The 12,002-nt window shown below is 37.0% G+C and overlaps 1 protein-coding gene across 1 annotated transcript; it reads right to left on the bottom strand.

Annotated features, from left to right (window-relative positions):
• Positions 1-8,806: 8,806 nt before the first annotated feature.
• Positions 8,807-11,142, bottom strand: LOC149152770 (uncharacterized). The gene has a single exon (XM_089438607.1). It carries the CDS (start codon positions 10,595-10,597, stop codon positions 9,230-9,232), a length of 1,368 nt encoding a protein of 455 aa, XP_089294733.1. The 5' UTR covers positions 10,598-11,142; the 3' UTR covers positions 8,807-9,229.
• Between the last annotated feature and the right edge of the window lie 860 nt (positions 11,143-12,002).

Here is a 12,002-nt window from a genome sequence, read left to right as displayed (position 1 = left end):
TATGACCTTTCTTTAAGCTTTTTAGTTATGAATGCCCAGTACCCAATCCCATCACACAGCAGATTCCAGTTACAATCTATGAATGATAAGAACTTAGAGATAGTAATCAAATATATCAGAAAATGGGCCAGAGAACTATAGCAATAGATTGAAGATAGAACAAAGCTAGAAGTTGACTAGATGACCAAAAGAAATTACTGGAATAAGGTATCTATTTCACATAAAATCTCAAAACCAATACTCCACAAAATGCAAATGCAACGTAGACAGTGGAAACCAGGAATTCATTTAATACAACCAAATCTCTGGTCCACAAGGAGCATTCACTGCCTCCTACAAAAGTCCACAATCCGTGTTTCTGCGCTTGAAAAAAATTGCAGACAAGCTTGTTCAGGCAATGTAAAAGATACCACCCCCTATCAATGTCAGTCCTTGGCTAAATGCCAAAGCAAATGCTGCCCTTTTGAGAATGACAATAGACAATGGCCAAGCTCTTCATTGAAAGGAATGATGTTTCTGAATCATATTCTACTTGGAAGACTAATATAATAATAAATAAATAAATGGAGTATTTACATCCTTATATGGCTAGGAGTATCATGACGTCCTTTCCAACTGACACTGTTGGTAAGAAATCCTAGTCATCCTAATCCAAAAGTTAGGATTTGAATAATAACAATGCTACAATACAGACCATATGCCCCCTAGAATAATACATAACTAGCCTCAATCAAAGCCTTATGCCTTGTATTAAAGCCACTTGTCCATCAACAACTAAAACTTTAATTTATGACATCTACAGCACATCAATATAGTAGGAAAAAACAATAATTGTAAGGATTATCAATTTATCACAGACCAGAGGCTATCAAGTCTACCTCCAGAGACAGCACATCTGATGAGATCATTAGGATACTTCTATGGGATAAGAGAAGCCAACTCCGTCGAGAATAATTTCAATATTGACTTTACATATTACTAGCTCACCTTTCTACTGAAAGAAACTTTCATGAGTGTTACATATTCAAATAGTCAGTTTCGTAAGGTGAAACTCAATAATATAACAAAGCCAATACAAACCCAAATCTACCAAGAGGCAACACTGACATCAGATGCCAAAACAATTGGTATGCATCAAAGTCACTAAAATGTAGCCACCTGTATTTCTGGATCCAGAATAGCTTTTAGCATGGAATTAGGTACAAAATGGTTGGGAACATTTCCTGGCATTTACATATGAAAATTGAAAAGAATTTTTCCAGTCCTCAAGAGAAATTCTTTTTGCCTCATGGAAAATGGACTCACCCACATCTAAAAACAGAGAAAAGAAGAACAAAAAACAAGGAAGAAACGGGAGGGAAAATAAGAAATCTAGAACCTTCGCAAATAACAAACTTTCTAACTCATAATCTTACATTTTCCTTTATTATTATGAATAAACTATATATAAATAATATGTGCCATTTCCCCATACCCTGAACTTTTGAACGTTACAATTTGGATAGCTGTACCTGATTCAAAAACTACACCATTTTGATATTTTGGGCAACATCGATATCTGATATCAATTCTCAAAAGGTTAAATCTAAATGGGAAAATAAGCTGTGAAAGAATTAACAAACATAACCCCCCCTGAAACTGAGAGATCTAGAACCTTAACAAATAACAAACTTTCTAACTCATAATCTTAGTTTTCCTCTTATATTATGAAAAAAGATATATAATAATATGTGCCATTTCACCATACCCTAAACTTTGGAATGTTATATTTAAGAGAGTTGTACCTATTTCAAAAGCTATACCATTTTGCTATTTCAGGCAACATTGGTATCTGATATCAATTATCAAAAGGTAGCTAGGTTGAAAAATGTAACTAGTGTCAGTCTTCATAATGTAATAAAATGTAATTTTTATCATTGACATATTCATTATTATTATTTTATTTTTGGTCAAAGCATGTTCTTCATGCTTATAGAGTCAATTAAGTCAAAAAATAATTTACTGAGTCAAAAGAAATGTATTTGAGTCAAATTCCATTTGGACTTTTTGTAAAAATAAGAAAAAGAATTTTTATTTTGAGTCAAAGAGTCAACACAAGACCAAGTCAACCCTCATTGGACAACTCGGCCTGTGGCAGTCATTCGACCCTCCTGGACAGCTATAAATACAAGACAATTCGACCTCTTGGAAGATTATTCATCACTCAACACATCACATCGGTTTCTGTGCAAGACAAGAAGATAAATCAGCCAAAGTCAAAGGAGAGAGAGAAGACGAGCTTTCTGCCCTAGTTCTGCTCACACGTGTGAAGTTTTCTAAGGTTTTCTGAGGCTGTTACAGGGCCAAACTTCGGCCTCTATTGCAGGACCGAGATTTTCTGTGGTTTGACCGAGATTTCGGGGCATTGACTTTTGTTGACTTTAACTTGATTGGAGGAGACTTGGAGGGTTGACATGGATCTTTGTGACAGTCTTGGTCTTGGGTCTTGGATATCTCATTTTGATCTAATTCTATAAGAAAAGGATTTTTGGGTTTTCCCCTTTGTGGGGTTTTCCCCTTTGTGGGGTTTTCCCTGGCTTAGAGCCTATTTTCTGGTGTTCTTTGTCTCTTTGTGATCTTTATGCTTTGAAGTTTTGTATAATTGCTTGATGAAGAGAACATAAATTAATAAAGAAGACAGCTAACTTTCACAAGTGATTATCAAGAAAAATGAATCAAGCTTTAATTTATCTAGCACTTGGTTTCTCAATATGGAATCAGAGCCAGGGTGAAGGAAGGAAGCTTGAAGATAACAGTTTGTTGGCACTCTTGTTAGAAGACATCTTTGAAGCAGCTATCTTTTCTCTCTCTTTTCAATGGCAAGGTACATGAAGGAAGGTCTCAAGGCTCTAAGGAACCTCTTTGAAACCATCAAAGGATACATCACCAACTTCATCTCTAATCTATCTAAGGGATTCAAGGATGGAAATCTCTACTCGACACTTACAGGTTCATTTGAAGATGAAAGCATGTGGGTAATCGATAGTGGAGCTTCAAGACATATGACAAGTAAACGTGGATATCTCAATACCCTATCTAAAGGAAGCTCCTCTCACAAAGTCAAACTTGGAGGTCAAAGGGATTGGATCTACCTCCATAGAGCTAGAATCCGATGGGAACATTCATCTCAACAACATCCTCTATGTTCCAGGTTTGAAAAAATATTTGCTTTCTATTTCTTGTTTAGAAGATAAAGGAGACAGGGTAGCATTTTTTTATCGCAAAGTAATTGTTTGGGCAAAGGGATCTAGTATAGAAAATGCAAGGGCTATTGGGATTCATGAGGGGACACTATATAGACTTCTAACTCCTCCTCCTCAAGCTTTAGTACATTTAGACATCAATCCATGTGAGTTATGGCACAGAAGGTATGGTCATCTCCATTACAAAATATTGTCATCCTTAAGTCAAATGGTTATTGCTAAGTTGCACGAAACGGGGAAACGCGGAAGCGAAACGAAACGGGGAAGCGAAACGAAACGCGACCTCCCCAAATTTTGGAAACGGGGAAACGCGAATATATATATATATATATATATATATATATATATATATAAAAACATTTAAAAATTATTAATATATATATGTGCAATCATAAAGCATTAATGATACATTTACTTAAACATTTTAACATTAAGATTAAATTTACATCACATTTACTCATGAGTCATCACATAATGAAAATAAAAATATAGGAACTGGAAAATCCAAAATCAGCCTTTATTTATATTAGTATATGAGGCTGCAAGTACAATAAAGACTATAAGGCTGCAAGAACTATAGAGACAAGTCACAAAAGACTAATCCTCATCATAACAATCCTCATCAAAAATAGAAGCAGCAGAATGCTCAACAGTGGATGGTGGTGCTGAAGAAGATGATGCACCAATTCCACTTCCAAAATCGTCCTCAATATTCAGGGCAACAAGAGAGAGATCCAAATCAGGATTTTCTGCATCCACATCCCATTCTTTAGAAGGACCACTGTTGTATTCTGGACCCCTACGAGATGCAAGGCGAAGGTTGGAGTGCACATAAACAAGATCCTCTGCTTTCTGTGAGCCCAACCTATTACGCTTCACAGAATGAATAAAACCATAAGTGCTCCAATTCCTTTCTGCTGATGAAGAGCTTGCCACTTGTGAAAGAATACGAATGGCAAGGCTTTGCAAATGTACACCATTTGCTCCATGACAAATCCACCACCTAACTGGATTCAGAAATCTCCTGCTGAGCCAAATTTGCTGCTACAGAAATCTCCTGCTGAAATCTCCTTCTCTTGCTGCTGAAATCTCTTTCTCCCGCTGCTGAAATCTACTTTGCTCACTGCTCAAAACACCAGCTACTAAAACAACTGCCAATCTCCAAGAGAAACTCCTTGCTGAATAGTGTGATGAGAGAATGAGAGGCACTGCTCTTTTATAACTTTAGAAATGGTTTCTAGAACAGCTTAGAAACCCTAAAAAAATTTAAAAACTAATTAGAAAAAAAAAAAAAATTAAAAACAAGTCATTTTTTTGGGGAAACGGGGCCCGTACTACGCCGAAACGCGTTTCCGTTTCGTTTCCGGCCGGAAACGGACCCCCAGGCAACGTTTCCGGCCGGAAACGGACCCCTAGGCAATGTTTCCTGCAACTTAGGGTTATTGGTATGCCTCAATTAAAGGATGAACATGAAGGGGCGTGCCCTTGGCAAAAATGTAAAGAAACCGTTCCCTAGCTGTGACTCAAGATCCAAGAAAATCTTGGACCTAATCCACTCTAATGTTGTGGGCCCATGTCAAAAAAATCACTCGCTGGTCATCAATACTATGTAACATTTATTGATGATCATTCCAAAAAGACTTGGATATATTTCTTGAAATATAAAGATGAAGTATTCAAAAAGTTCCAAGAGTTCAAGGCAGAGGTAGAGAATATGACCTTGAGATCAGATAATGGAGGGGAATATACATCTAAAGAACTTGTGGCTTTTTGCAAAGAACTTGGGATTAAGAGGGAGCTAACAGTCCCTTACGATCCTCAACAAAATGGTGTAGCCAAAAGGAAGAACCGATCTATTGAAGAATGTGTACAAGCCATGCTACATGACCAAGACCTTCCTAAGTTCTTATGGGGAGAAGCCTCTATGACAATAGTTTACATCCAAAATAGAAGTCCTCACAAAATTCTTGACAACATGACCCCAAAAGAAGCATTTACAGGAAGAAGCCTAACATTGATCACCTCAGAATTTTTGGCTGTCATGTATACATTCATATTCCCAAGGACAAGAGGAAGAAATTGGACCCGGCAGTTATGAAAGGAATCTTCGTTGGTTATAGCACATCATCCAAAGCATATAGAATCTACATCAAAGAAGAGTGTTGTATTCAAGTAGAGATCTCACATTCGATGAAAGTGTTGCATACAAGAAGTCCAAGGATATCCCTATTGACTCCGATGAAGAACAAGAACTTATCTTTCCCAATGAAGAGAATCAAAGGCAAGACAATCCTCCAAAACTTACAATTGATCATGATGAGAACCAAAAGGACCAGGTGAATTTGTACAACCAGTCACCATTCCAAAAACTCGAAAAAGACTAGCTTGGTTAAGATCAACTCTACAAGAAGCCAAAGGAAATGCAATAGCAAAAGGAACATTCAAAGAAAGCAAGAGACTCTAAGAGATATTCAGGTTATGCAGCATATACGATCAAACTCATTGAAGCAAAAGCTACCTCTTACGAAAAGGCATCTAAACATCAAGTATGGAAGGACACAATGCTAGAAGAATACCAATCAATAATAAAGAATGTTGTTTGGGAAATTGTTCCTAGACCAAAGAACAAATAAATTGTAACTTCCAAATGGGTATACAAAATCAAGCATGCAGTTGATGGGAGTATTGATAAATACAAGGCAGGATTTATGGCTAGAGGATTAGGAAATGGCCTTGTGAGGACATACCTAGTGATCACCCAAGTGCGGTATGTGCCTAGAGAGGCGGTGGTTTCCAAATTTATGCCTCCCAGCATTGTGCTCTCATCTAGTGGAGAGATGGAGCGTGTTGAATATTGTGTTCTTATATGAATATTTCAACTTGAGAGTATCATGTGGTGTGATTATGAATACCTCCCTCGTTAAGAGGGAGTGTTGAAAAAATGTAACTAGTGTCGGTCTTCATAATGTAATAAAATGTAATTTTTATCATTGGCATATTCATTATTATTATTTTCTTTTTTGTCAAAGCATGTTCTTCATGCTTATAGAGTCAATTGAGTCAAAAAGAATTTATTATGAGTCAAAAGAAATGTATTTGAGTCAAACCCCATTTGGACATTTTGTAAAGAAAAGAAAAAGAAATTTTATTTCGAGTCAAAGAGTCAACACAAGACCAAGTCGGCCCTCCTTGGACAAGTCGGCCTATGTGGCAGCCATTTGACCCTCCTGGACAGCTATAAATACAAGACAATTCGACCTCTTGGAAGATTATTCATCACTCAACACATCACATCGATTTTTGTCAAAGACAAGAAGAGAAATCAGCCGAAGTCAAAGGAGTGAGAGAAGACGAGTTTTCTGCGTTCTGCTCACACATGTGAAATTTCCTGTGGTTTTCTGAGGTTGTTATAGGCCAAAATTCGGCCTCTATTGCCGGACCGAAATTTTCTTTGGTTTAACCGAGATTTCAGAGCGTTGACTTTTGTTGACTTTGAATTGATTGGTGGAGACTCGGAGGAGGGTTGACTTGGATCTTTGTAGCAGCCTTGGTCTTGGTCTTGAGTCTTGGGTCTTGGATATCTCATTTTGATCTAATTCTACAAGAAAAGGATTTTTTGGTTTCCCCCTTGTGGGGTTTTGCCCTGGCTTGAAGCCTAATTTCTGGTGTTCTTTGTCTCTTTGTGATCTTTATGCTTTGAAGTTTTGTACAATTGCTTGATGAAGAGAACATAAATTAATAAGAAGACAGCTAACTTTCACAAGTAATTATCAAGAAAGAGGAATCAAGCTTTAATCTGTCTAGCACTTGGTTTCTCAACAAAAACTACATTAGAAAGTAAGCTGCAAAAGAATTAACTCGCATATTTTCCTCCCTCAAAACTCTACTATCCAATCAGCAGTCTAAACCAGTCAACTCTTGACCGTTTCTTCATGCTCATTGATGGATGTATTGATGATGTAGACACCAAATATGAAGTGAAAACCCCAACACAAAAGTGTACAGATTGACAATCATATATATTCAATTCAAGGGCAGTTTGGAAGGGAAAAACAAGAAACACCCTATCCAGGCAATGTCATTGTTAAAGGCACTGCAGTTGCAACTAAGAAATCTATATTTTGATAAAAAGATCAATCTAGTTGTGACAATTTATATTTAACTTGAGGGTGGGGCATCATAAAACGCTTTACGAAAAGGATTGATTCCAAGACAATGATAGCATAATGAAGGATAAGAAGATCTCTCACAGGTACAAGGAAACAATTCAGTAGAGAGAAGGATGATGAAACAATAAGAACATACCTAAAAATACTAGGGTCCGCTGGCAAACTCATATTCTTGAGAACCATGATACACTGATCTAATTTGTGTCAAAAGGGTTTATTATGTAAAATACAGTATTTACTTTGTTTTATTCATAAACTTCGAGACCAAGTTTCGCAAGCAGGGAGCATGTTTTATTTGTATAACTCTATCCTATTAAGGTAACAGAAACTCCAACCATCATGTGGTCAATAGGCAACATGGCTGTGGGATCATTTGTTATATGTCAATAAACTTAAAAGACTTTCCTGAAAAAATGACAATATAAAAGTCAAAAGACCTATAACTCGTATGCCGTTCATCTAATTTGTGACTTCTCATAATATTCCTTCATATTTATATGCACTATGTTGTGCAATTTGCAAAGCTCTCTCAAGCCTTCGGGATTTGTTTATATTTCATATCCTAACAAAATATTTTTCATCTCTGAAATTTACTGAATTTGCATTACATAAAGGCATTGTACTAAGACATTCTGCCAATTATTGCCCTCAAGGCAATGAATTGGCTGGATGCACCAACAAGAACCTGATCCGCATTCTTGAAGCACACTATAATTGATCAGCAGAGAAATTGACAAAACGCCCTACCCAATGCACTGTGGCCAGATCGAGTCACACCCAGATGATTTAGGAACCTCCCCTTACTTTCTAGTTTACGGGAAAGAAGCTAGACTGCCGCATAACATTTTCTTACCTGCCCTGCAGTTATCCCAAGACTCCCGAGGCCAGACACTCCTTATTTTCATGCTTCTCATTATGAATGGTATGAAAGCTTCATTGATAGTTTCGGACTTTAGTACACCACAAGTCCAAGCTTTGATCGTATCTTTAATTCAGAACATATTTTGTTTACATGATCACCATATCATTTCTTGACTAGACATGCTAAAAATTTCCTTCCTGATGTTCAGTTTTGTGAAGTTGTTTCCGTAGTTTATAAATATTATTTATATAATTAAACCATCTCTTTGCTCTGTCTGTCATGTAGTGACTGGGTAATTTCCTCACTTAAGATATACTATGAGCAACATTTCCCTGATATTAAATTCATTTACTACTGACCTGAATAAATGCCTTAACATCACGTAGCTAAAACTAAATTAATTTTACAGCTTAAAGAGCATGCACCAATAATAATAGACATCATCACCCTGACACCATCAAAGCTCTTAAAATGCAGGCGTTTTACATACATCTATGACGACAGACATCAAGACATTTGTGCCATTAAAACTCTTAAAATAAAGTGTGCTCTTAAAATGCAGGTGTTACATGCACCCAAATAATAGGCGTCAGGACCTTTGCACCATAAAAGCTCCTAAAAAGGGTGTTCTAAAATGCGGACATAGAAGAAAGTTCACATTTACATTAGGAACAAGAAGCTTGTTAACTAGTTGCCTCAATATAAAAACATCAAAGAGAATCATACCCTAAAGGGAACTAGCTCTAGCAATGCCAGAAGTAAACTAAATACTCACCAAAAAGAATTCCTAGAATAGAGATAAATTTCTAAAGTGCAGTCTAACCTTAGATCCAGATAGCCTGTTATAAGCACTTTTGTAAACATAGGTTGAAAAAGACCCATTAAGTAGCTGCCTAAGTTTGTCTTTGCCTAGCAGTAATTCACAAACGACAATAGAATTCACCTTGATCCGCTATCTACTTATCACCCAAGGTTCCAGAAGCACCCCTGATAGCTCTCTTGAGCTCTTCACTAACATCAACAGCGGGAGTTCCCGAACTAATCGGAAAATCGTTACCCAAACCAGCATTTGGTGCCTTGCTGTCGCTACGCTGGTCTTTCTTGGGGCCTTCTCTTGAACCACCCTTCTTCCTGTCACCCTCCTTGTAGTTCGATTCCCGTGGCTTCTCCTTCCTAGGAAATTCTTCAAGGGAACTCTGCCATTGGCTGGCCTCCAAGTTGGAGAAATTATCAGTCGAATTTCCAACCCCTTTATATTGGAGTTCAGATCTCATGTCCTCCACTGTTCTCTTCAACACTCTGTTTTCAGTCTGAAGTAAATGCAGCTGCCTTTTCATTGAACAGCATATGCCCGTAATCTGAGCAAGCTCATTGGCCTCTTCCCTTATGATGGGCAACATCAGATCTTCCATAGGTGCCTGCACGCGACCGTAATAAACACTGTCTTTTACATTTCTCCTCTGCTGGACATTCTCTATACTGACTTTGTCCAAGAAGAGACAAGGCAGTTTAGATAAGGTAAACCTAGACAGATCTCCAGCTTCCATCTCCTTAAACAAATCAGATGGCAACTTTAGACCCCATCGAACACGAACGATTGCATGTTTTCTCACAGGCAAACTGCTACGTGCAGTCAAGGAGACCCCTCCCAATAATTTTTCTGCTCGCAATGACCAGAAGGCCTTCAGATTCCCAATCCCATCAGAAAAATGATACTTGTTAAGTCCCTCTTCAGGAAAATTCACAGCAAAACCACCATTTTCTATTGGATTTGGGGTTGTTGTGCCATTCACCACGTCTGGGGTCTTCTCAAAACTGGACCCTTCTTCTTCCTTATTTTCAAATCCATTAAACTTCAATGAAAATTTCGATGGTGTGGTCTCTTGTGAGAAAGAAGGTTTATGAGCTATGGGCCCATGTAAACCCCCTTCCTCTCCTTCCTTCGAAGGCAATACAAGTGAAGATCTTGCAGACTGACTGAGTGTGAAATCCCCAAACTGGGGCTTAAACTGCAAGCAAAAGGAAGGATTTCCCCTACCCAGCAGATTAATTTCTGCACTCATGGTCATGGCAGCACCTGCGGGAGAACCCCATTCTCCAGTTCCTGTTTTGAGAATTACACTGAATGGATTCCATGAATCATTGGGCTTGTAGGCAAGTTTGAGAGCAGGACCTGTGTCCCATAAAGTACCCAAATGCAAGCACAGCTCTTTATTGTCCCCTGCATAAATTCCAGAGACTAAAGGAAGTCCTAGAATGCTCAGAGGGATTTTAGCTCTTACCAGAGGCTTCTGACCTTCTCTCAGCTTCAGGGAGGCCTTCATGGCTGCTGAAACCTGACGTCTGATGCTCCTACCAATATACGATCCTCCTGAAAACTTAATTTGTCTCTCCCCACAAATAGATTTTCTCGGGCAAAATCGCAGTGGTTTCCATTTCGGTGCCCCTGTGCTTGACTTATCCGAATAAAAACAGATGTCTACAACCCCAAATCAAACTCTGCATGCATTGGATACTGTCTGTTCTTACCTTCCTAATCTCCCGAATTAGATTGACCAATTGCCCATCAAAGTAAATTCACCCTTCGTTACTTGCAACACCTTGCCTTCACTAACTGCCACTGATTTCGTGCGATCGGGGACCCCAGAACTACAGATGATGTTGATATTCATATCCTACTCCTAACCCCGCCATGGCCGAAATAACCGCTTTCACTGACGCTGAACATTTGTATCAATTATTAAGCCTTGGTTTTTTCCCTGTTTGCTAAAATAACCCTAATCCTGATTAGGCACCCATTTTCATATTCGTTTGGAAGTATCAAATTGCGCTACCTATAATCAATGTGATTCATCCTCCTTCCGATCATAAGCGAGGCTCTGAATTTGACAAATTTGTTTGCAGAGAGATATTATAGAACGGCTACAACTTTATAAATTAATTTTATATATCGAAAATAATTAAAATATATAATATAAAATATATTAAAAATAATTGTATTTCATTTTTTATCCTTTTCAATCCTTGAGTAAATTCGTGATTAAGGATTGTTAAGGGGATTTGTAATAAGTATGTGGTTTGATTATGGTTATTGAAAAGTAGTTATATATATATATGTATTCTTAGAGAAGAATTAAATGGTTGATATATAGTTTTGAAATTAAAATATTTTATTGTTTTTATTTAAATTATTTTATTATTTTGTTCATATATGATTTGTATTAAAAAGTTTGAATATAATTTTTTTTTTCTATAAATTATATTATGTTGTAATTATATTGTATAGTTATCGCAATTTTTAGAAGTTAGATATTATGGTTAGATATAAATAGGTGTAATTTTTTTGGAAGTTAGATATTATGGGCTAGATATACATATGTTCAAAATATTAAATAAGAATATGTTTTATTTATTCAAATCAAATTGATTATCGATATTTATTTCCATTATGAATTTGTCACTTTTAACTTTCAATTACTTATATCTTGTTACTTTTTTATAAGAACTTGATCTCAATATTACTATTTTCAATTTACAAACTATCATCAATTATCCCAATTCCCAATATTGATCAATTGTTTCTTTGTCTTCCTTAATATCTTCTTTAACATGATTTTGGACCATAAAATGGCCTTCTTAGCATTCAACACAATAATGAGAGCATTATCACCCATTTCCATCATAATTCCTACTACAACTCTCTCATGCTCCTTTTTGCATTCACTCTTG

The sequence above is a fragment of the Pinus tabuliformis genome, chromosome 9 (assembly GCF_031772625.1).
Source record: "Pinus tabuliformis cultivar Carrire ecotype Pingquan chromosome 9, CPIR1, whole genome shotgun sequence".
Taxonomy (NCBI): Eukaryota; Viridiplantae; Streptophyta; class Pinopsida; order Pinales; family Pinaceae; genus Pinus; species Pinus tabuliformis.
The sequence above is the reverse complement of the archived record's forward strand: the minus strand, read 5'-3'. Positions and strand labels throughout refer to the sequence as shown.

Excerpts from the sequence above, each read along its gene's own strand:
- LOC149152770 (XM_089438607.1), bottom strand. The coding sequence starts at position 10,597 with ATGAAGGCCTCCCTGAAGCTGAGAGAAGGTCAGAAGCCTCTGGTAAGA.